The sequence below is a fragment of the Diadema setosum genome, chromosome 5 (genome assembly GCF_964275005.1).
Source record: "Diadema setosum chromosome 5, eeDiaSeto1, whole genome shotgun sequence".
Lineage (NCBI taxonomy): Eukaryota > Metazoa > Echinodermata > Echinoidea > Diadematoida > Diadematidae > Diadema > Diadema setosum.
Window position 1 is genome coordinate 38,799,685 of NC_092689.1, and position 26,440 is coordinate 38,826,124.

Consider the following 26,440-nt stretch of genomic DNA (forward strand, 5'->3'; position numbering starts at 1 on the left):
TACCTTTGTACTTATGAGTACTATGACCTCTTCTTGCATCCTGCCGATGTTGTGTCAAATTCCACCAAACTGAATTATTCATTATATTTAATGAGCTCTAATGAGAATCTTTGATGTATCCTATTGATAATATTTTGATTATTATGAGTGGTTTGCAGTGCTTTGAGTGAAGTGTGCTTGCCAGTCAGCAGATTTTTTTTTTCAACTTTTTTTTCTTTGTCTGTTCTATTTTTTTCTCCTACCTCCCAAGTGTAAGGTGGATATTATTTCTGTGAAACACTGTGATACATGTTCACACATTGTAAGAGCGCTATATAAGTACCCATATTGTATTGTATTGTATTTCTTCTGTCTCAGTGCATGTGTATTATTCATTCATTATATGCAGATGGACATGTGGTGCAGCAGATGAACGAGAGGCTGTCCGTGGGGTTCACAGAGCAGGAAGTGCTGAAGATATTCTGCAACGTGTGCGAGGCTGTGTCAAGACTTCATCACTGTCAGACGCCCATCATCCACAGGGATCTTAAAGTGAGTACTCACCTCTGCCTTACTATTTTTACCTCCGCCAAGGAGTTTATGTTTTTGTTGGGGTTCGTTTGTTTGTTTGTCTGTTTGCAAAATGACTAGAAAAGTTATGAACAGATGGAATAGAGGAAACTTACAGGATAAATTGATAATGACACAAGGAACAGATGATTCAATTGTGATAGTGATCCATGAATTTTATGAATTTTTGAAGGATTTTTAGTCTTTCGGCAAATAGGGTCAATGAGCTTGGGAGTTCAAACTGCGTGTATCTGGGGTGTGCATATGCACAATAAAGCATGCACAATAAAGCATGTACTCTGCTCAAGGCGCCGCACAGCTGGAAGCTGATTAGGTACTACAAACACAACGCTTCTTTATTATCGGGAAATGGGGCGATTTTCAGCATGCGTACATATGAGTGGAAATGAGTTGCTCTGCAGAGGTCTGCACTCTGAGATTTGCAGTGTCTGACATTGTTTTGTTGCAACTTTCGCTTTTCTTTCACAACTTTTTATGGTATCAATAAACTGAGAGGTGTTTCGAGCTAGCATAGTGCAGTCTGACAAAGTGTACTGACGATTGCCATCAAGTAAAATAGGAGACATTGAAGAATATATTTCACGATCCGACAACAACAACAACAACAACAAAATCTTCCTCTTCACGATCCGACAACAACAACAACAACAACAAAATCTTCCTTTTATGGGCAGGTTCAAGAGTAGAAATAAACCAACATGAACTGACTGTCCGGCAAGAACACTTTTTGCTGGTCCCTTGGACCTATTTTTAACACACAAATTCCTGTACAAGCGTTGTGAAGCAGGACCTTCCTTCCTGTATGCCTGGGGAGACTTTCAGCTGTGGGGAGAGATGCTGCTGGTGATGTGGAACAACATTCCTGGGGTCCTGCCCCACCAAGAATTGCTGAGAGATGTTAAACCATCCTTTCTGAGATGTCCCCTTTTTGTCAATTTTGAGTTAGACCATGGTTATTTTTATTGAGGTTGCCTATTGATGGACTGGGCATGGAAAACATTGCTTGATATCCATAGATAAAGTGAATCATACATTTTTGGGAAGCTTAAGTCTTTAGGAATACGAATAATCAAGTTTCAGAACGTGAAAACTTCTCTAGGATGATGGAGAGGTGGTGTTTTGACACCCTTTTCTGAACGCCATATCAAAGCCGATTTGCATCAAATAAACTTTCAATTCCCCTTAGAATTGTATTCTCTTTAACATTTCATAGAGTGGTTTTTAGATATCTCGCAAAACATCAAAAGCTGAATCCTCACCTCAACCAATACTACACATCCTTTTGAGAGGAAAAAACCCAGAAAGTCACAATCTGTCATACTGGGAGTGATTGTAATACTAATCGTCTTTAACATTATGAACTTGTGTGTAGCAGAGTATTCATTCGCTGGGACTCAACATAACATTCTATGAAGCAGATGTTTGGATTACACAGTATTCACTGTGACAGGGAAAAAATGGCCAGTGTATGATGATACATTCTCAGAGGAGGGGGGGGGGGGGGGGAATGAAAAGGAATAGCAACGACCATTCAGCAGTGACCATGTTGGAGCCATTACAATTCAAAATCTTGTGATGCAAAACCCTGTCAATTGATTCTTCCTCATCTCAGTCTGTGCTGGCTGCAACATTATGGAAGGTATTGTGTCAGAAACAAAAGAGAAAGTTCTGTCATTTCCAAATCTGTATTACATTGTTGTGAGTACACGGCTGCATATTGAGACTTTGTCTCTCTTCCAGGAAGTTCAGAAGAACAAGCTACCTGCAGTGTAAATTATCTCTGTGCTACTACCAAAGTACATTTGTATTGTTTGATTGTTTTAGAGTGGCCTGTGTGTAATCTGGGAACAGGGAAGAGATAATGCATCCTAAATTGTACATCGTAGCTAGGGTGGGAAAGAAACCTTAGCTAGGCAGCACTGCTGTAATGTGCTGTGAGTGCATTTCAGGGCTTTGTTTGCTGATCACATTTGGCCATTTTCAAACAAAAGTGGACATGAGGGTGAAAATTAAAACTTGGAAGAAATCAGTAGGCTTCGATATTTTTTGAAACTAGATATCTTAGACCATATTCTTCCATAAAGATTACGTAAAATAATTTATTATATCTCGTAATACAGCAAATTTAGGACTTGGGTAATTTAATGTCATAAAATGTGTATTTTTGCATCAAAATTCACATACTGCAAATCATGATAAAATATTTGTATTTGAAGAGTATTTGTTGATAAGATAAAACCTTAGTATTGTATTTATCCCCTGAATAGCATTACATATTCTCAGAAATCATTTTCAGAACAAATGAGGGCTTCAAAGTTTTCAAAAATGGTTGTCGTGTCACTCACGTTTTAAACATAAAAAGTTTTCTAGAGCTGTGTATTTTGAAAATCAAATTACCCCAATACAAAACCAAATACAGTTTCACCATACCTTATTTCATGTGTAGTAACCTGGTCCAATTTGTAATATGTAAAGCCAGAATCTACAGTCAAAGTTCTGTCGTGTCACTCACAATGTCGTGTCACTCACTATATCATATTGTACACAAATCAGGACAGAGACTAATCATTAAAACATTATACTAAATGGAAACTATGAATATAATCAAATGTCATCCCTGGTAGGAGTAGACCTCCTGTAGCTTTTCCTATTTATTTTCCAATTTGCCCATTGCAACAGGAATAGTCTGGTTATGATGAGTTCATCTGCATGTTACAGTGTGTTTGTGTTTGAAATCGGCACCATATCTTTTTCATGTGGGCATTCCCCCCCCCCCCCCCAAAAAAAAAAAAAAAAAAATCCCAAGAATAAAAAACAAAGATAATGAACAAATATCCAGAAACAACTTTGTTTCACAGTGGATAGTATTTAGGAAGGGTCATAGCAAACCGATAATTTTTGGTCCAATTTGGAAAAAAACCCCAGCATTTTTCAGCTATTGAAATAGTGTGTCTTTTGCTGAAAATATTCATATTTGGCAAAATTTGCATGTACAAGGTAGATCTTCTAAAGTAGAAATTTTCACTATAAAATGACTTTCAGCTGATTAATCCTCCTTGGTATCTATATATATATATATATATAAATATTCAAATTTCAACCCCTTTCAAAGTGCCATGTCTATCCTATTTTGACATACAAGTTTTGGTAGAAAAACAGTGTTTTGGTCAAATTTTGTTCTAAATTCAAATGCAAAGCTAAAATGTGATATCACACAACACATCCACAAAGTTCTTTAAAAACCTGCATAATTCAATTAAAAGAAAGTGCTATGGACATTACATCGCCATGCTGCAGACATTACACATTCGTAGAAAAAGTATTTAAATGTAAAGTTATGATTGAGAGTAATAGTTTGGATTCTACACTGCAATATTGATATCTGTCATAATGAATGCCCGAGCCCTTGCATAATTTATTAAACATTGATGTGGGACTAAATTTCATCAGCAATAAGTGCACTGTTCAACAAGGTTTTGACCAATCTTCTGCATCCATTACGATCTTCTATACAAGCTTGTAGATACTACATATTTTTACCATGAAACTCTCAGGCAATTGCTGTAACCTTCAACTCTGTAACTATGTAACAGCAACAGCATATCATGCTGAGCGATTACACTGTGTTGGCAAGATTGTGAGTTGAAACATTGTTTGGGAAGAGAAACAGAAACATCCCTGTTATGGTCAGTTGCTGTCTGACTTGTCTGTGAAACACATTCCAACTCAGATTGTGAATATCTGACCATGTCATGACTGGTAGCCATCTCGACACATTTTGTCAGATAAGAGAGATGTGCTCAAACATGACACTCTATGCAAGTTGTGTTTGGGGCATACAAAAGACATTATCAATTTACTATTCAATCCAGTTATGTTTCATCATTCAAATAATGTGGATTGAAAAGGAATGTGACTGGAAATACCCCTTCCTCAGAATCTACAGTTTGTTCCTTCTAGTAACCGTATTTTGGTTTGTAGAAATATAATGTTGTATCATAGCAACATTTACGTCCTGAATTACTATTACTTTGCAGAAGAATCAAGTGTTTTGTACTTTTAGAAATCATTTTGTACTTGATTTTTTTTAGCAATCCAGAAAAGTGATTACTGTGGTCAGACTTTACTAAGTGATCTGTTAAGAGGCTAGTGCTAGGAGTATGAAATTTCTGAAAACACAAGAATCCATCAAAATTGCTTTGAGTGCAGCAAAGGAGAGCCATTCTTAGAACAGAATGAAGTCACAGCAGTAGTCCTTCTCCCACAATGAACCAACAACAAGAAAAAACAACAATTAAACACTTTTAGTAGCTTCAAGCCGATGTGGAAGCAAACAAACCATTTTTTCTAAACAGACTTTTCTCATCCTAGAAAGGATTGCGTAGAAGAAATAAAGTAAAACAAATCCTTCATAGTGCAAAATTACATACTGAACATTTGTTGAAGTCTTACAAGGTGTGCATTAGTTTTCATTAGAATAGAAATTGTTTATTAGTGCAGAGTTACCATGAACATAATGCCAAAAAAAGTTACATTGTTGAGATAATTGTGGAATTTTTGCACTTGTCGTGTCACTCACGGCACGTAAGGGTGAACCATTTACAACAGAGATGGAGGGATTGATTGTGACTATATATGTTAGATAGGTACACTATTGATGTACATGCACTAGTACTCATGGTTCTCTTGGAGCACTACTTTGGCACGAATCTAGCTGTAACCGTTAATGGTCAGAAACCCATGTCCGAAATTTGTCGTGTCACTCACGCATCGTTTTTTAATCATAATTTACTTGTTAATTGGAGAATTCAAATCCAACTGGTAATGGTACATGCCAGTCCTACACTGAACCTAAAATGGTAGTCATGATCCATTCATAACCTCCAGGTGGGAAGATATGTGCCCTTCTAACTCTCAGATTGTCGTGTCACTCACGTTTGAAAATGACCATTTGTGTTTACCCACTATCTGCATAATGGAATCACCACCTTGCATTCTGTGTGTGCAAGTAGAGATTGTGGGTGTGTTACTAAGGTTTGTCTGCCCTCATATGGTTGAATCTATTTATTATAGACTGATAACAATGCAAGTGGCATACTTTAGAAGATAGTATACTGACCACTGGAGGGATTTTACCACTCAGAGGAGTCACATGTTGTTTTTTACCCTCAAAACGTCCCTGTAGTGTTTCTACTGACTATACATGTGTCACCAGAAGTCTCTGAGTTGTAAAGTGCAATACTCCAGTCCCCGTGGAACCTTCGGTAGCAATGTGTGGATAATGAATCAGTGTTAGTTAAATTGCTATCTTCCTTTGCCCCTCAGGCTGATGCCAACAAGGAATTGGGCTGACCAACATTTATTTCACCTCAAGTATGAGACAGTGTGATAAAATCAAGTGAATTCTGCGGTCAGTTTCCTTCGATAGTTTTAGTGTCACTTTGAACTCTTCTTCAGATGTGCTAAGTGAATATTGTGGAATTCAAACATTCCAGTAGATTTTAGACAAATTTCCATTTATCATCTGTATGTTGCTCCTTTACCAGAGTTTTTACAGGAAATGCCACTCTTGCATACACTGTAGAGAGAAATAACACTGTATTTCATTGGACTGTAATAATCCACCCATTCGACTTTGGTCTACTTTTATAAAGAGCATATGAAGCATCTTCTAATTTTGACCCGTTTAGGACGGTTTGATTTTGCTACAACACGCATTTCCCATAGACACCTGCCCGAGTATACTTGGGACTTGTCCTCAACGGGTTAAGGCACATGTACATTGTATGTGTGGAAGATTGTAAGCTTTGCATGCACACTCACAATGCGGCTCTACATAAGTGTAATCCACGCACTCTGCTATCTTTACTTTTTTTGTTGTAATGAGCTACTACAAGTATGATGAGACCTGGATATTTCTTTTTAAAGGAGTTTGTTTTTTCTTGCTGGTAGAACTTAGAACTTGCATTAGAAATGTCCAAATGCAGCTGTCAGTCTAGGTCAGTTGTTTTTGTGCAACCAGATACAGCCAGGAGGAAAGAGAATTGTCGTATAAAATATTGTTGTGGGTATCTTTATGAGGCAGCATGGCATTACATGTGCATAGTGATAATACAGTGCAGCTGTTTGTGTGCGAGACCCTGGCATTACATTAAATCTGCATTGTGTGTGCAAGTACTCTGCCTGCAATTTTTAGCACAGTTTATTGCCATGGCATGTAAATAGAGTGTGGCTGCACTCACAGGAGAACAATTTGAATTCATAACAAAGCAGCAAAGCAGCAGCAAAACTTGCCCTGCATATCTGTACATGCTCACTTAACGTGCACTATTTGGGTGAAAAGGTACAAAACATAGAGCAATAATATGTAAGCTGAACATGTCTCTACTGTACAGTCCTACATCATTGCTGTAGTTCACTGTCCCTCCTCTATTACTGAGTCTCCATCAAACAAGGAGTGATGAATCAAGGTGATATTGATGTAGGCCAGAAGGAGCAGGGACAGTCCAAGAAGAGGCCTCTTTAAATTTTCTGCTTCTTACACCCCCCCCCCCCCCATGCCATTCCAAGGTTTTGACAGGCCTGAAGAGGCAAGTAATTTATTACCATTTGCAGGAGGACCTCTTTCTACCCGCTGGCTAGACATTTCAAGGAATCTTCATGCCTCTCTCCACTGCATTGAGGCAGTGCTGACATTATGATAGTATCAGACCCCCTGCAGCATTTTTTTCTTCTTTTTTGGGAGAATATTAGGTCTTTGTGTGTCACATTACACTGCTCATCTCATTCTGAGGCATATGATGTGATATTTAGTACCCTGGGGTACCAACGAGGAATGCACCATTTTGCTGCATTTTTAAATTTTATTATAGCGCTGTACCCTGGGTTACCATAAACTAGGTGAGGATAATTTTTTGGCACTTTATGCAAAAACATTTTGTGATCTTACAGTAATACAACAATAAATCAACGCTTCTGTAAAAGCTGCTATTCTCACAAATTTTGCGATCACGGTTTGATCACGCAAAATTCAGCACAAACAGCACAAATTCCAATTTAGTGATACCTCACTGGTTTGTATAGAAACTGGTACTCAGTTAGAATAGAGAGCATAGCAAGTGTATTGGTAATGTGATTTATAGAGCTTGGGATGTATCTCATAATAATTTGTGCAGATTAGCATTTGGAACTGCAATTATGAACACTCCTATCAATATTTTCTCTTTTTATTATAATGATTTTGATCTTTATCATCATTTTATTTATTATGATTATTGCAGGAATAGTTTCCTTGTATTGCATTGCAATCTGCTGTGCATTTTTCATACCACTGCTACATAAACTGTCTGGTGTAGCAGTTTTCTTCCATAGAAGAGTAACAGGATACCTTTTGAAATATTTTCATCACCTGAAATTTAATTGCTAATCAAATTCTAAGTTGAACAATATTCCCTGTATTGTATCATATTTAAAATTATCACTAAAACTTTCTTTCTGCATTGCATTCTGAGATACAATGTAAATGAGGTCATCCAAGGGTTTTCTTTACTAGTACAAACAGTCAAAGGCCATGGCTGGGACAATGTCAAGATGTCATGCCTTCCTCCTATGAAAGAGAGAATATGTCGAGTTTTAGCAAAGTTTTACACAGATTTAGGATTTCAGAAAAAAGATCTAATGAAATCCATGTGTATGCAATTGCTAGTATCCTTTGCCAATGGTGCTCTACATCTCAAAATATGTCTAAAATGTTGTAAATTGAGTATTTGACAGGAATCAAGATACCAGGATTTTCAGTAGAGTGATTGTTTGAAAGATTCTGTGAGGTACAACAGACAGACCATCATATGCCTGCATTTCACTGGTGAAATGAGAGACCATTTCATGCTCATCAAATTATGACTGGGACAAGGACACATCTCAATGTTTGTCTTTTTCTCACTTCATCATTCTTCATTGCACCCAGGTCGAAAATATTCTCATTCATCGCAGCGGCAACTACATGCTGTGTGACTTTGGCAGTGCCACTGGACGTGTCCTGGACCCAAAACATCACAGTGTCAACGACATCAAAGATGAAATAGAGAAGTAGGAAAGTTTGTTGGCATCTGTATGTCTCTCTCTCCACTTTCTCTTTCTTTATTTATTTTTTTCTCCCAGTCTCATTCTATTTCTGATACTGTTACATCTACAGTAAATGTACAATGTGGAAAGCAAACACTTGTATAATATACCTTGCAATGAAACAGGAGCTCTTTTCAGGAATTCGATAACATGAAGAATTACAGAGTTTGCTATATTCTGTTGTGAGCGCAGCCAGCCGTTTTTCAATGTGAGCATTTCTTTTCAGTTTCATTGGGGTAAGCTTTCTGCACTTTTGTGATTGAGATGGATCTTGAAATCATGGACATGCTGTTGGACCAGTATCCAAATGAGCGCTTGATCAGTTCTTAAAGGATTGCAAATTCAGATTAAGTGTGTTTTCATGAACATTGAAAGATTAGTGAGCCTGTCTCATGAGGGCTTTGTACAAATATTTAATTATGGACATAAAAATGTAGTTCTGTTCCTAGTGTCATGCGTCTTCTTGTTGATAATTCTCCATTTGCTTCATGTCCTTCTACTGATGTGCATCTTTTTTTCTCCATCTCTTTTTCATTCCTCCTCATCACCATCAATTTCCAGGTACACCACAGTGTCATATCGCTCGCCCGAAATGATTGATCTGTACTCGGAGAAGCCCATTACGACCAAGGCTGATATATGGGTGAGTGTGCCGCAGTGCAAATAGGGCCGAAAATGTGGTACTCCACATTCTCCTTTCAAAGAAACACCTCCGTCTTCAAAAGAAGAGCAACAGAGATTGATGCCCAACAAGTTCCAAAGCTTCCATTTGCTTATTAGGTCACTTGATGCTTGTACTTTAAATGAAGTGATTCTTGTATCCTTTTTCTACCGCTTTCTATAATACTTTATCATGAGGTTGTTGTTAACTGTATGTCAGGTACCTTTGCAAAAGTTTATTGACTAAAACACTGCTTTCTTCACCAAGAAGAAAAGGAAATATTTTTCAGAACCTACTTTGAGAGTACTGTCAGTCACCATCAGATAATGTGACATTTATAAAACAATGCCTTGAGGTATACCAGTGATGTGATATGTATATGTGTAGTTGAATGATAATAAGCTGTTTTTTATATAGTACAGTCATGAAATACTCATCAGTCCATTTAACATGATGAAACTGCCATAACTACCAGCTCAAAAGCAAAATGTGAGTTTCTCAAGATTCTTTTTGAAAGTAGATACTGAGGGTGATGAGTGGGGTTCCTTTGGTAATGTATTCAACAGTGTGGGGTCACAAAGTACAGCCTTCATTGTTATGTGTGGTACTTGAAGCACAGTGGTATAAGGGAGTGCAATTCATAATGTTATTAAAGGTGGGGAGAGTGTAAAATCAGGAGATAAATGTATAGGAGCATAAGCGCTGGAAAACCAAAAATGATATTTTATTTGTGATATAAAATGCAAGTGGCGTGACATGTTTGCATGGTAGATTGTAATCGAGACTACCAATGAGTTGTTTATAGTCAACTTCAAGAGAATGTTCCGCTTGTCTCCTCCCTGTATTATTATGCAGGCTCTGGGTTGTATGCTGTACAAGTTGTGCTTCTTTACGCTCCCGTTTGGTGAGAGCAGCCTGGCGATCCAGAGCGGCAATTTCACGATACCAGACAATTCTAAGTACTCCAAAGAGATGCACATCCTCATTCGTAAGTGTGTTCAATAAAGAATTGTCAACCTGGGTTATGTTTATATTTGCTGTCCGGGCAGTGCATATGGTCTCCAGAAGTTAAAAAATAATCAGAGTTGATTTGGTCTTTAGAAGTTCAAAAATAAACAGAGTTGATATGGTACTCTGCTGGCATTATACGCAGTGATAGTTTGTTTATGACGCACTCGTATTTCACGAGTGTCAGTTTCCACATTTATCCTGTTAATTATTAGCGATGAAGAGTGAGAGAGTGAGAATGGCTGAGACTCCTAGACAAGTTGCCTGTACCTCGAGCCTCTTGTATTATGGCACATAATGCAGCCATAACCCAAACCTGTGGGCAAATCTGAGAATGATATATATTTGATAGCAATTTTTTGCCAAGTCTTATGAAGGGAAATGATGTTGTTCTGTTTCACATTTTGTATCACAACAGTAATGTGATCAGTCCTGAATCTCAGAGTTATTTATGTGTGATATCTTCCATTTGTAGCCAAGCTTTATGATGACGAATCTTTTGTTCAGTGTGGCAACCCTACTCCCATTTCCATATGATTCTTGAAATCATATATGTTTGACATGTTGAATTTCTAGCCAATTCTATTGAATAGGATTATTTTTGTTCTGTATCACAGCCGCAACTTAATCCTGTTCATGATTTTCAGAATTTGTTTGATATCTTTACGTAGTGGCCTAGTCTCATTGAGTGTGAATCTGTTTTGCCCCATATCCAACCCATAAAGTGATTGTGATCATGAATCTTAGAATCATATTCATTTGTTGATATATTCAATAAATGGTCAGGCCTTATAGAAGTATAGTGCTTTGTTCCATGCTCTAAAATGTTGCAGTACCAGGCTATGTTAACTGTTCTTGTATGATATAATTATGATTCATATTTTTGACAGTGTTAGGATTTCACCAAGCAAAGAGGACCAAATTAAGCATATGTACGATTAACTTCTAGTAGTGTATCTACACATCATTACACAGGTCCAGATGCCATACATAATTTGTTTTTATTTGTGGGCTTTTTTGTGCATTGGTTTGTGAACGTATTTCCATTCGCTCATGGTATGACCTCTAATTGGTTTGTCTTCCATCTGTTGCTAGGTTACATGCTGGAGGTGGATCCAGAGCGGAGACCAGACATCTTCCAGGTTTCTTACCTGGCATTCAAGGCAGCTGGGCTGGAAACACCTATCCAGAATCTCCATGTAAGAAACTTACCAAACAATCTCTTTCTCTCTCCCTTCAGCACCTGATATTTGTTTATATTTCAGTTCTTGTATCCCTTTCTAAATTCTTTGTCCAAGTGCTACAGCTCCTTTATTCTTGGAACCACATATTGTGTGTACTTAAATGATTTGGCTTATTAGTCAGGTGTGTAGTTTTCTATCATATTCCCCTGTTTGAAATGAATACTTGTCTTTTGTGTCAGTCATTCAGTCCATTCTGCTTTGGTTCTCACCCTTGGCGGGGGTAGGGGGGGGGGAGGAATGAGGGGTCTGCAAATAGCATTGTAAGAAGAACTGGAGTGACAGCACTTTGTATGGGTGAATGTACTAAGATTAAATGCCTTTCTGGAACCCTTTCCGTTTCCATGTTTATGCAGAGGAAAGAAAGGTATCTTTGTTGGTCAAGATGAGACATCAAAGTGGTGGAATGCTGTGATATGTTCTCCATATGAGGCAATTTAAACTCAATTTAGTTGATTTTCTGTGTAAACCATCGTGATGTTCCATGATGAGGGACTTTGATGTTTGTAAGATATTTGATAAGAATGAATACTGTACTTTTGTTGACTTTGCTGAAATGGAAAAATAAATATTTCAGGTGGGAAAAAAAGATACATAGTGAAGATTGCCATGACAAGTGGATGATAACTTTGTATTTATATGTGACCCGCTACAACAAAATGATCCTAAAGTCGGGCGAGGTCGATTATTTGAAAATTGCACGATATAATCCCCTAATCTTTCTGCTTTAGATTGATATATAACACATTTTATAAAAATAATCGGCTGCGGAGATATCGATGTTTAAAAGAGAGGATGTCGAGACGTCTGGAAAATCACTGTTTCGAGAAAAGCGCCCTAAAAGTCTTCCTTTCGACGCAATCGCGATCAACGGACACGCCAGTCAGTTTTCACCTCTGGACAATAGAAGGTAAGCCCTAGCAACCCCCGAAGAGTTCATTCAAGCACATCAGCGTCGGCGGTCTCCTCACCAACCAATCAGTGACCAGGATGTGAGAAGCGGCTGAGCATAGCGCAGCCCGCCCGCACGCACCAGTCGACTGGGCAGTGTGCGAGCTTCACGCTTCGGTCAGCAGCAAGCAGCAAACTGACCAATGAGATCACTCTGGTCGTTGTTAGGGGCGGAACCTATCTGTGGCGCTCAATCCAAATTTTCGAACCAGTTTCTGCTTCGTTGAAACGCCAAAGAACATGGCTCAGAAAAACGCTATTTTTTGGTCTTTCCTTTTATCATTTTGCTTCAAAATTTCGACAGATGATAGAAGACATGTTAGACTCCAATAATATATCAAAAACAGACAATCGTAATTTTTGACCAATTTTAATGCTCTGACTTCAAACTCGATTTTCACGGCTTCGACCGTGCGCGACTTTAGGACCTTTTTGTTGTAGCGGGTCACATATGTTTGCTTCTTTCAGGTAATCACAATTTTCCTCTTGTATATCAGTTTTTAGTCGTGTTGATTTCAGTGAGTGTAGGAATACTCCCTACTCACAATACTAATGCCATGTAAGTTGCATGGTTGACATATTCTTTGAAAAGCAGTGGCTTCATGTTAAGCCGATCCCAATTTCGGTATACTGTTCGGAGTTTTTTTCTGCACAGTTTGCTAACTTCATGAAAATCATTTGTGTATTCACCTTCTCTTTAACTCAAAAGTTTGTGGAGAAAGAGAAAGTCGGCACTTTCCTGCCATTGTCTGCTTTGTGTCAGCTGTGGTCCCTGATAAGCAGATCGAGGGCTTGTCCTGATACACTTAAAGACCTGGTTCCTTATTTGCAGTAAGCAAATATACAATATAATGTGGTTGTAAGCGTGATGGTTTTGTAGAGTGTGCATAGGTTAAACAAGATGTTCCTGTTCTATGAATAAGTGTTAATCATGTTGTTTGAACCCAGTTATAAGTGCAACCCGTCGTTACGTTTCTCAATTTCTCAACTGAACCCCCCTAACAACCCCCCCCCCCAAAAAAAAAAAAAAAAACCACAGAAATCGCCCATTCCTGACATCAGCAAGCTTCCCCTACCTTTGACGGAGAGTGAACAGCGTCAGCAACATTCCAGAAACAAGGCCAACAATCAGAACAGGTAAGACGGGAATTCAGTGTGTCCTCCCACCAAATTGTATGTTACCTCAGAGAGGAGAGCTCACAGTTATGACAGGCAAATTTTGAGACAACCGAAGCCACTGAAATTTGACAAATTAATCATGATGTGCAAACAATAATGGATATCTGTGAGCATGACACTAAATCGAAAGATATTTCCCATAGAAGTCAATGTATATAGACTGTAGAAAAATGTTTGCATGTTGAGAAATTGGAAGACCACACTTTTTTTTTTGTGCCCGTCTTTTCCCTGTGTATATACTAATACACCAGATATTGTAACACTAGTAAACACTTCTGTAGCTGCGAGGATTTTGCTGTGAAGTTGTCACGTTCACAGACAGTGGACAGATATGGAGTGGTTGCTATGGTTTTAGTTTTAGTTTATGAATTGTATGTAGCCTGGCCCACGCTGGAGTTATTTGCTATGCGTGACCTTCTTCTCATGATGGCAGATTAATTGATCACTGAGGTTGGCTCTTTTTTCACCACCATTCTTCCAGCCTACCTTCACCATCATTTCAAATGACTTCCTCTCAAGGGGCTCACGTGACATGCGATGTCTTATTTATGTTTTGATTGATGTCCTTTCTTTTTACCCCTCGATGTCGGGTGACCTATTATTTATTTTTTTTTTTTTACCCCATAGCAGTGAACGTGATGAGTGTATATCAGAATGTTACAGATCAGCTGCAAGATGGATGCTTGCTATCACATAGAAGTGATGCTTTTGAAGGTCAACAACGCATCGGCTCCTTTTAGTGAATTCATCAAATGTTTCTGATGTAGCTACCAAAGATGAGCAAGTCACAGCTGAAGATAGTTCATGCATTTAGTTGTCTGGTTAAAACGCTATTTTAAAAGGCATAGACCAGTCATATTCAACATTTGCTGATAATGAAGGAAATTCCTTCTTTTTATAGGCAGGAACAAAAGTTGATGAAAATATTACTTATTTCTTCTAACTGATTGATTGCAACATGACTGCTCTTTAGCCCGTTGAAGACTTGTCCCGAGTATACTCGGGTAGGTGTCTGTGGGATATTTGTGTTGTAGCAAAATCAGCTCATCCTCAACAGGTTAAACACTCAACATTTTTCCTCCTTCACCCCTTCCTCAACTCTCCCCCCATATTAGAACCCAGGCTGCCCCAATGGAGGTGAGCACGTCGGTCACACCCAGGCAGCGACCCAAGGGATCCCAGCACGGAGGGGCTCCCCCCTCCGCCAGGGGGCTCTCCCTCCCAACCCCGACCTCGATATCTCGGCAGCGCTCGACAAAGCAGACACAGCAGGCTGTGGCAGCACAGAGTGAGTTGGCACAGGGAGGGGAAACCCCCCTGCTTCCCAACAGCAGATAATGGGGAGAGGGAAGAAAGGGGGGAAAAAGGGAAAAGATTCTTGGTAGAATGATACTAGAATGAAGCATACCTTGAACTTTCAGGCTCAGCTGTTTATCTAGAGAGAGATATTGAACATTTCCACTTGGTTCGTTCACTTGTAGGTTTCTGCATTCCTCTGTTTTGTTTTGTTCTGTAAAACTTCCAATATGTGATCTTCATAAGTGTTTATTTATAAATTGTATGTATGTATGTATGTATGTATGTATGTATAGGTAGATAGATGGAAAGAAATATAGAAAGATAGGTAGGTAGGTAGATAGATAGATAGATAGATAGATAATTGAGGCTACTAATTGTTTAACAAAAAATTGAATGAAACTGCATGTTTATAAATGAGTGACAGTGAATAAGTGGATGAGTTGGAACTCCTTGGGACTGTAGAAAGTGCTTTGACCAAACTACATTCAACTACTGTACGAGCTGAAATTTTCGCGGTGGTTTTATTTTCGCGAATTTCGCAAATCACCTTTTAATCGCGAAAATTACAACGCACGAATAACTAAATTCACTTAGACCCTCGCAACCGCGAAATTGACAACACGGGAAAATGTCCTCCAAGTAGCAGTTCACAAAAATATCTGTACGCGAAAATTTCAGCTCGTACTACAGTATCGTGATTATGTTTTTTATTTTTTTTTAACTGACATGATTTTCAATTGTTTTGAATTGTTCAAGCTGTAATTGAATGTATTTTTTAATGTGATGATCTTTCCTAGAATGGTCCATTTGAATTTTGTATTTGATGTGTTGCATTCATGTGCAGGATTGAGTCCACCTCAAGTTCAACCACAGCAAGCAATGCAGCAGCAACCACAGCAGCAGCAACAGCAACAGCAACAGCAGCAGCAGCAGCAACTGTTGCAAGAACAACAATTAGCACAGCAGAAAAACCAAAGACTTCTTGCCCTTGCCAAGCAACATCAACAACAGCAACAGCAACAGCAGCAGCAGCCACAGCCACAGCCACAACAGCAGCAACAAGTAGCATTCAACAATGCAAAGGCACAGCCAGGCTATGGGCAACAGCAACAAGTTGCTGCTTTCATGCCGGGACAGCCTCCTCAGCAAGTGGCGTTTGCCGCTCAGCCACCTTACCAGCAACAGTTTCAGCAGCCGCAGCCGCCGCAGCCAGGATTTGGACAACACGGAGCCTTCACAAGACCACAGCAACTGACCTTTGAGCAGCAAGCCAGCATACAGGCTCAATACGCTCAACAGCAAGCGGCTCTGCAACAGCAGCAACAGCAACAGGCAGCGCTACAACAGCAGCAACAAGCAGCATTACAACAGCAACAGCAGCAGGCAGCCTTTCAGCAGCAGCAGGCATTGTTGCAGCAACAGCAAGCACAAGCAGCATACCTCAGCCAGCAGGCTGCGCTGGAGCAACAGGCTGTGTTGCAGCAACAGGTAAATTGATTTTTGCACGATAGATTGTAAACTATTGAGCGACAAAGTTTACTGTCTATAGAAAAAAAAAAAAATAGGTAAAGGATGTCTGTGAAATATTTAGAAATATTTTTATATTAAAAGTTTATTAATATATTAGATGTAGTTATGCTAACTCAAGAGAGAAAATTATCAAAATGCCTGATATTGAAAGATATGGAAATAGAGATAGTACTTTGCAAATTTGTGCCCACTTGTCATATATTCCTCCTATCACTAATCCATGTAATCGAAGCAATGGGTGAGATTGGCATCAGCCTCTTTATTATTGCTTATTGCCAGCCTAATTCAAATACTTGAAAAGAAAATGTATGCATGTCAAAGCACAAATTTGTAATTAACCATCCATTACTGTTCCATAAACACCTTTCTAGATTTATCAATTTTTATTAAAACATGGTTGGTAAATGGTGAGGGTACCACTCTGTCCGTTCAGGATTTGTAACTGTATCCACTTTCCCCCATCACAGCAGCAACTAGCTTATCAGCAACAGCAACAGCAACAGGCAGCCGCACAGCTGGCCTCCCAACAACAGCAGTACCAAGCCTCGTCCCCACCGCCCTACGCCCAGCCGCCACAGTTCCTGCCCCCAGAGCAGCAGGCCCTGTACCAGCAGGCCCAGCAGGCCCAACAGGCCCAACAGGCGGTACTCCAGCAGCAGCAGCAGCAGCAGTATTTGCAGGCCCAAGCACAGGCCCAGGCCTTGGCCCAGGCTGGGGCGGCAGCCGTGGGTACTCTGGTGGAAGGTATGTAGTGTCATTTTTCTGTGTAACATATGTACTAGAAGGTTCTTAAAACTGGACATTGTTTCCCTTGGGCATATGTTCTTGGGACAGGTTATGCAATCATAACATGCTGTATATGCCATGCATATCCCAAGTGTGATATTTCAGGAACTGGGACTTGTAAGACAACTTTGCAAAGTTCTTTGAATTTAAAATCAAGAACAACATTAATTGAATGAAAAAGAAATTTAATCTTCTTTTAAGAGAAAAGTTGGCAATTTCCCACCTTGGAGAGGATACACAGGGTATTTGTGTTTTGTCAGGCAATATTTTCATGAGTTTTTAATTTCAGGATAAATTGGTTTACTCATTAGGTTCACAAAATAAATACACTATGTATGCAGTTGCTTTCTTTTTCATGTGTACTGCGGAGAAATTCAATCCACTATCAAGAGAAAAGTTGGCAATTTCCCACCTTTGAGAAGATACACAGAGTATTTGTGTTACTTGAGGCAATATTTTCATGAGTTGTTAATTTCATAATTAATTAGTTTACTCACAAAGTTCACAGAAATAAATACACCATGTATACAGTTGCTTTCTTCTTTATGTGTACTGTGGGGTGTAGTGAGTGTTGCTTGAGGGTATGTGAAGTTCAAAATGTAGTGTGATTAAGAACAGTGTTTGAAATTGAGGGGATTCCAAGCATTCTGGTAGAGTCACAAAGTAGACAGGGACTCTCCACTGTTTGGGGTTTAAGCATGAGTCATTTCAAAACCTTCTTCAAGGACAGTGGCTTTTGTAGATCGCTTTTTCTTCCCTGAAAAAAAAAAAAAGGCATTTATTGTTAAGCCATCACCAGTACTTCTCCGCAAATCTGTATCCTGTGTGGTATATTTGGACAGAGAGAGTCTGAAATCAGAGAATTGTACAATAGAATTTAGCTTTGTGAAGGGGTTGTACTCCAGTATCACTTTCCATTATCTGAATAGCTTTGATTACAGTCTTCATCAGTCACTTTACCATGTGAAGATTCCTGTCAACTTGCCTATACCCAAAGTTTGCTTTGGAGAGTTAGCTTGGTATGGTTAATCTTCCTCGCTACTTGTTTAACTCGCTTCCTCTTTCCGTGAGAGCTGCAATAGAAATGTGAGGATGATCCATATTTTTCTTTCCTTCTTTCTCCTATTTTCCATCCCCCCGCCACTGAAACAAAGTTGACACAGCCCATGTGTCACCAGTGCAGGAACTAGCGAGTCCAACGAATCCCTTTGGACAAAACCAAGTCGTGCTTTCAGTTTTAAACACTGCGGCGACCGAGGAGGATTTGGATAGTGAATTTGATCAGCTCAGGAAAGTTAGTCCAGGTATGCAAGAAAATCCTGACTTAATTTGTATGACTCCTCCAGACTGTGATGCTAGATGCAGTATATCATGTCCATTGGTTAGCCCTTAATCTTATTCCCCCTTTTTTTTTGGGGGGGGGGGATCAAGCTGAATATCTTGAAAGTAACTTTATTATAAATCTAATGAATGGCAAAGATCCAGATAAACTTACACTATCTCTGTTCAAAGAAAAGTGTTATGGAGCAAGTTGCCTGGAGAAAGAAAGATATGTCCAAGGTGACTGGTCAAAGTCAAGTTCTGAAATGATATATTTGCCAAAGTCAGAAATGGCACTGACCTGGTGATTTTACTGAAGAAAAAAAAAAAAGAAGAGTGTGGCTGGAAAGCAGCTTATTTTTTCCCTCTCTCTTATCATATGGACCAACAGTCTAAACAGGTCTACAAATGGGAGAAAGCATGTGAACTGAGATTGTAGAGATGATTAATGCTCATTGTCTTCTTAGAGTTTTTAAACTGTTCCCCTCCAGTAAACCTGCCTTTTCACTCCCAGCTTAATATGCACATGCTTCATTTGTGCTCACGTATGCTTCCGTACTCTGTTGACATTCTTTCCCCCAAGAAACCACGGTAAATGTGCCACAGCCGTCAGTGCAGGATGTCCCCGCTCAACCCCTGGCCACTGACGCCTTTGGTGCCGTCCCTTTCAACTTGAGAGGTGAGACACTTGTAGGAATTCTGTCGAGAAAGTGGGGTGATGCTGATGTCAGACATCTTGATATGTTGCTGCTCTTCCAAATAAGTATTGGTAGTTAGATATATTCATAGTGCCATGTTGCCTGCATTAAAAGAGAGACCCTCTGAAATAGAATTTAAGGATATTAGGAACCTTGTCATTCTTCTTTAAAAAGAAAAAAAGAATAAATAAAAGAATGATGTAGCTTGATTCATGATGGTAGCTGGCTTGATGTCACTTTTACAACTGTAGCCATTGATGGATTGACTAGGTGATTAAAAAAGGAAATTTCCTCCAAGCATATCCTAGTATGTGAATTCTACTAAAGTAGAACAAGTGTTATGTAGTACAGTTTGGTTAATTTCATGTGTTGTCCTCTCCTGATTGTAATTCTTCCACAGTTTATGAGATAAGAATTGTAAGAAAGTTTTTGGTGAGTTTTTGTTGTTTTTGTTGTCGAAAAGTACACAATTCGACATGGTTGCTGAGATTCGTGTATGGCAAATATTCTGCATACCTCTAGAGTCATGTCAAGAGCTCTTTTGATGTCCATGAAAAATTCTGTGCAATTTCCCTTCTGTTGATGCTATTTCTCTTTTGTTTAAGTAAATTGGTATTCTTGATTTTTGTTTTCACTTAACTGGTATATATTTTTAATCTTGGTCTTATTTACTTTACATTTTTGTAGTGCAGTAATCTTAAAAACAAAACAAAAAAAAACAATGTTTCACTGCTTGCAACTTTCTCACAGATCGACCTCAGTCCAGCAGTGCAGCTGAAATGGAATTGATAGCCAGCGTAGGCGCCTCTCAGCCTCCAGCAGCCATTGGTCAAGTCATGGAGACATCCCCACCCCTTGCAGGAGGAGAGGCAGTGGAATCTCAGCCCTCTGGGAAGACTGTGGATGTCTTTGGGGCAACCCCTTTTGGACTGCAAGATGGCAAGGTGCAGCAGCCCTCCCAGACCCAGTCGCATGTCCAGCAGCAGCGCAACATGAGCCCAAGGGAAGCAGACTTTGTGAGTGTCACTGCGGCAGAACCTCAACCGGAGTCGGCGTCCACGCCCCGCATCACGGTTGGCTTTGACGACGACTTTGTCAGGGATGGCAAGGCAGATGGCTTCAACTTGGACCGCTCCCAACGAGAGCTGGATGAATTTGGAGCCAAGCCATTTGGGACAGTCAGGCAGGACTGCGGCAGTGAGTCCAGCAGCGACCACGAAGGGGAGCGACTGTCCAGTAGCTTGCGAGACTTCAGCTACGACACCTTTGACAGTGACTCCATTGACATTCGCAAAGATGAGGAGCATGCCCACAGGGGGCTCCTTGATCAGGAGGAGTCCTCGGAAGATGAGTCCGATGATGACTCAGACCACCATGACTTTGATGAGGTAGGGGCCCAGCCCCTGATGAGTGATGATGGTCATGGTCTGTCGGACAAGGAGTTAGCCAGCCTTAATTTGCGTGAGGATCTGCCTTTGAAGAAGGTTCCCAAGAAGGAGCCACCAGTTGCCAAACTCATTGACATGACCGACGATGACCCCTTTGGCCAAGCCCCTTTCAAGGCCAAGACGGGGAGCCTGAAACGTGCCACAGAACCAGTTGGCATGTGTGCCCTCACCCCACCAATCTCACCTCCCATGCAGGAGGAGGACCCATTTGGCGAGGCTCCATTCAACCCCCGCAGTGGGCTCCAGAGGGAGACGAGCAAAACGTCTGTGGGCTCGACTGGTTCTGATGTCTTCTCCAAGGCACCCTTCCAGATGTCCTCCAAGAAGCGTCAGGGCACTGGGTCGGATGCCAGGAAGGCTAAAACTCAGCACGTCTCTGGCGAGCAGACCGCTCTCGGCAATCCAACTCCTCCCATTTCGCCAACAGAGCTTGGGGTGCAGGCTGTGTCTTCCAAGGTGGCCAAGCAACAGGCCGATATGTTTGGGGCAGTTCCTTTTGAGACCGTTGCTTCTCAAGTCTCAGACTCTGAGAAGGGCAAGGAGACAACCCAGCCAGGTATGTTCTTTGATTTGTGTGGTCAAGAGTTCTCCTTTCACTGGAGTACCTTGAAAAACCCTGTATGAGCTTGTGGTGCTGTATCTAGTATTGGAAAGTTCCCTGTCCATATTTTGTTTGACATTGACAAAACAAACCAAACAAGGTTCATCTTGATATGGATGCCTCTGCTATCTATGGGAAGAACTCCACATGAGTCAAGAAACCATGGTGGAGAGTTTAGGATTGTGAGTCACGTTTAAGTCTGGAGGATCCTAAGTGAGATTGTTGTAGTCTTTTTAAAGCAGCATACTATAAAATCTTTAAACAATTTCATTTCTTACAGCTTTCAGTCTCTGTGCAGTGCCACTATCCATTCAAAGCAGCAATAATAAAATGTGTTATTTTATCATTTGTAACTCTCAGCATCCACTTCTATCTGTGGAATATACAATGACCTGAAAGACTCTTCAGTAATCAAAGGGTCAAATATTGAGTACATTACAAGACATATTCACAGGATAAGTGTTTTGCCTTTATCTTTCTTTGGAATTTGAATTTCTATCCTTAATTTCATACCCCATAATCTCTCAAGGTCCTGCCAGCCATAAACGTCCCCATGTGGTCAGTACAGCGGTAGGTGTGCGTCGTTCGAGTCGCACATCTTCTGGGGGACGGAGGAGACGCAGCGGCAGCAACAGTTCAAGGTCCTCGCGGCGCAGCAGTTCCAGCTCAGCATCCAACTCGCTGAAGTCCAGTCCAGGCAGCCAGCCGAGGCTTCAGGGTTCACAGGACAGTCTCGATGCCTTCGGCTCACGTCCCTTCATCCAAGATGACGACGCCCAGTGCAAGCTGGTGGAGGGCAGACTCGGCTTCGAGGATGCGTTCGCCCGGAAGCTCACGCCGCCGCAGATGCACAAGCAGTTTGAACTGCCACTGACACAGCAACAGTGCCGTGTGGATGACTTTGGGGCCGCGCCCTTCACGAGCCCGGAGTCACCGCCTGCAGCCAGAGCCCCAGATGACGTAGATCCGTTCGGAGCAGCACCATTCCGCCCGCCTCCAGTTGCTGGCCAGCTGAAGCGACAAGGTGCCAGAAAGGCCAGAGGGTCCGCCGACGACCAGGGCGCGATGGAGAAGACAAAGTATGCTTCAAGGCAACGCCGAAGCTTTCAGACCGATCTCTAAGCATCTTTTCTCCCCGGGCTCAAATGTTCTTTGTCAGCTGGCATGCCACACTAGGTGACAGGCAAGTTCCACAGTCAAGTGTATTTGCCAAATTTTTTATCCCTCCCTTTACAGTGACATGCTATTGAAGGTGTTTAGCATGTGGATGTGTGTGAAGGCAGACTACCCCCTCCCCGAATAAAACACACACACACACACACACACACACACACACACACACATTACATGCTGAAATGCACAGAGTCATGTTGGTGATGTTGATTCTGAGTAAGTCATGGTCAGTACAAATTTACTTCCATTTTTTAAGTTTCATTATTTCCTTTTGGAAAATGCAGAAGAGAGAAGAGTTGAAATCTGACAAATCAAAGCACACTTGGCTCAAATTCACTGCAAGCCATGCTTTATATGAACTTGATTGATTCAGAACTGAAATGTTGTATTGCCTGAATGCTTTGTTGATTCTCACTTGCACTAAACATATATACTGAGCAACCTCTCTAAATGTTGAAAATGGATATCACCGCATCAGATTGTGGGTGACTTGGTACTTCAGACAAACTTTTTCTTTTATTTTGCTCTCTCTCTCTCCAAAAAAAGGTTGTTTCTCCTCTGTTACAGATGCAGTTCTCTGTTTAGCACAAATGTGTCATTAGGGGGTATGCATGCTATCTGTTGAGTGTATCAGTGATTGGTAAATGAACATACGTCTCTACATAGCAGTAAGGGAAGGCATGTGGCAAATTGATTGCATTGTTGGAACACAATGAAAGACCTGCAGGCCCACTGCGACATCGGCTAGTGTGTGATTTGAATGGATATATTAGTAGCCTTGCCCGTTTGATAGATGATTGTCAAAAAGGATCCATCATTAACAGTAATTGTTATATGTCAAGTTGTTCTTACGTTATCTAATGACTATTACACAAGTATTGAATATGGTTTAGTGTGTATCTATCCTGTTCTTCGTGAATAGACATGAATTTATATATATCTATATATATTTGTACATTACACACAAACGCTGTGGTTAAAATCTAGTTTTGTAAAGCGGTAATGTCGTGTTTTGGGGATTACAGGCATTTCAGATGTGGATTTACTTGTGAATGAAGGCGTTCCACAAATGTTCCTTGCATTACCAATAATAATGAGTGAAACGTGATGCCTTCTTTTGCAATGACTAACGAGTATTGGGCTTCGTGGTTGGTGATATGTGTTATCAAATTGTGTCTTTGATGGAGAAGAAAACAAGTTTGCTTTTCGGGTTTCCGTCGTGTCAGAAGTGTTAATCCTTTGTATGTCAGACTGGAAACCTTCAGCCTCAAATCTGTCAAATATCAAAGCAAGTGTTGTTTGTCTTGTACAGACTATTTAACTTGGCTCATTTGGAAGTCGAAGTGTAATTGTTGAACGTCCAATGTTGATCTCTCAGTGAGTGCAGACAGGGAGAGAGAGAAGGAAGAACTGGATGTTCTTTAAAGACTGAAAAGCAGGTCAAGATAGTAATGGATAAAATCATTCAAGATTGATACAGTTGGTTATTCCAAAGTCTCCTACATATCACAATATGCATGCAACCATAGACAGTTGTGAAACGGGAAGCAACGTATCGATGGACATGGAAATACGATGCATCCAAAGCTTGTTTGCCCGTGTCGTGTATCCAGTCGTGTGCAGCAAATCATACTGCTGCGTTGCTCATTAATTCTTTCATGATATCGGAGACACGATTACAAGCAACGATCATCACCAGCATTGATACTCCTGTAACTAAATCATTTTGTATAGCTATGTTCATCAAAAGAAACATCTTATCAACTATGGGTATATGTTTATGTGAGTGTTCGTTTGTTTGATCTTTTGTGAATTTCAAGTTTTTACAGTGGATGTTAGCCATTTTTTACATTTTAAAAAGTGATTTTTGTGCGAGTGGGATGAGAGTGGGATGTGTTTGCTGTTTGCACCCCCCCCCCCATAAAAAAAGATGATATTTTACTCTGAAATTGTACTAAAATGTAACGTTTCCGATATCTGGTGCTTTAGGTAAATGTGTTAAGCAGGAGCGTGCTTCAGTCCTGATTTCTTGCTCAGCTATATACTGTTTCGCTTGTATCCTTGAATTGTTTTGATAGCGGGGAATAATCATTGTCAAACTCGGTTACTTTTCTTTGCTTCATGCTAACTTGGAGAGGGAAAAATGTTGTTTTGGTTTGTAGGGGTCTGCAATGCACACTGCAAATGTGATTTGAGAATTTGAGTGAAAACTTTGCCGTCATTTCTCTTTGTTTTATATCAGTTTTAGAGAATGCATACTTGATGCAGGGGATCTGCAATACTCTTTCAGGCAAAGGAGGAAAGTGTGAAACATTTGGCAAGCTTTCCTCCAAGACAGTGAGTTTTGAGAAATCAGTAATAGGGCACTGACCTGAAAAATAGGGAACTATATATATTCTTGCCACGGTGAATAAGTAATTTTGAATGGAATGTTGAAAAAGAATGATCCGAAAGCTGCTGCAGTACAAGGTGTAAGCATTTCAAATTGATTGTTTGCAAGTCTTCATTCCACATGTTTACCATGTTATTGTCATTTGCAATCAATGTAATGTCAACATGCATTAAGTCTTCTTTTTTTTTAGTTTGCAATAGATGGTAAATTGTGAACTTTTGCTCAGCAATGTTTGTTTGTTTTTTTTTGTTTTTTGTCAGTATGTACGGTAACCAATATGATTGATCTTAAGCTGCCATTGAAATCTAGTTTTACTCTGTCCTACCATCAAGTGGTTGATTGATGTCCTGCTACCACTGAATTTAGAGATAACCTATTGTCGAACTGATATCTCAGTTTTAAACTTGACAGCCTTGTACAGTATGTTTTCATGTGTTCATATTTTTATTGTATGCTCAGTTCTGTGAAGTTGTCTAAAATGGCCACACAAAATGTGTTGATTTGTTTTTGTTTTTTGCTCTCTCTCTTTCATTGATTACCACCAGGTATGAGTGAGAGATAATGATGCATTATGTTCTGTGTTTCAGTTGAAAAATGAAAGGATTTTTTTGTTTGTTATTAGTAGATTTTATGATTACTTTACAGAATTAGGAGGGATGATTTTGACTTGAATAGGGCTTTGCAAGCACTGACATAGAACTTGGCCAAGCTTGGTATTATCCCCACAATGCATTTCTAGTTCCATTTTGAAAGAGTGACACATAAAATGCAGGGGCGCATTGAAATCAGAAGCTTGTACATTGCACTCATAACAAAACTGCAAGAGAAAAAATGCAAGCAACGTGCATGATGTCGAGTCGGGCTTGTGAGGATGCAAAAAAAAAAAAAACCAGAAAATGCCAGTAGGACGATTTCAGTTTGTAGCGGTTGTTACCATAGCCTGGCCCAAGTTTCTGTGGAGTTCTTTCAGCCGCTCTGTATGATAGTCAAAGTGTAAAAGGTGCATTGGTAACCCACCCCATTTCCTCCAGGAGAAGAAAAAAAAAAAAACAAAAAAAAAAAACCTTATTTCATGTGCAGGTAGTCATTCTTGTACCTTCAACAAAAGGCTAACAAGTATCCCAATTCTGTACAGTTCATGTAGAAACCTGCAGATGCTTATCCATCTTGTCATAATTTTTAAAGTATGAATATTTTTGTTTTGTTTATTAATGTTATGTTGAGACAGTGCACAGTGTATCATATATTCACATGCGGATTTGTGGATCCTTTGACAGGGGGATGTATGTGCTGTCGCTTTTGCAATAACTTTGTTTGTCTGCCAACAACTGTTTACTCAAACATGTTTTGTGTAGTCTTTGTAGAGATCATACACTTTAGGCCCATACAAAAGCGGTCAACTTTATTTCCCAAAGTGTTATCGTATTAGCTGTAGGTTTGCACACCTTTTATTTGTGAA

At 40.0% G+C, this 26,440-nt stretch overlaps 1 protein-coding gene across 1 annotated transcript in view; it reads left to right on the plus strand.

The window, feature by feature from the left end:
• The window catches only part of LOC140228260 (uncharacterized), an 83,305-nt gene extending 60,587 nt beyond the window's left edge, over positions 1-22,718 (plus strand). The window contains exons 4-16 of the mRNA XM_072308487.1: positions 389-531; positions 8,537-8,658; positions 9,256-9,337; positions 10,211-10,343; positions 11,459-11,562; positions 13,595-13,692; positions 14,850-15,022; positions 15,878-16,521; positions 17,031-17,307; positions 18,504-18,653; positions 19,253-19,348; positions 20,118-21,371; positions 21,946-22,718. Coding sequence (XP_072164588.1) covers positions 389-531; positions 8,537-8,658; positions 9,256-9,337; positions 10,211-10,343; positions 11,459-11,562; positions 13,595-13,692; positions 14,850-15,022; positions 15,878-16,521; positions 17,031-17,307; positions 18,504-18,653; positions 19,253-19,348; positions 20,118-21,371; positions 21,946-22,538 — 3,869 coding nt within the window. The 3' untranslated portion in view covers positions 22,539-22,718. The remainder of the gene's footprint in view (positions 1-388; positions 532-8,536; positions 8,659-9,255; positions 9,338-10,210; positions 10,344-11,458; positions 11,563-13,594; positions 13,693-14,849; positions 15,023-15,877; positions 16,522-17,030; positions 17,308-18,503; positions 18,654-19,252; positions 19,349-20,117; positions 21,372-21,945) is intronic.
• Positions 22,719-26,440: the final 3,722 nt, after the last annotated feature.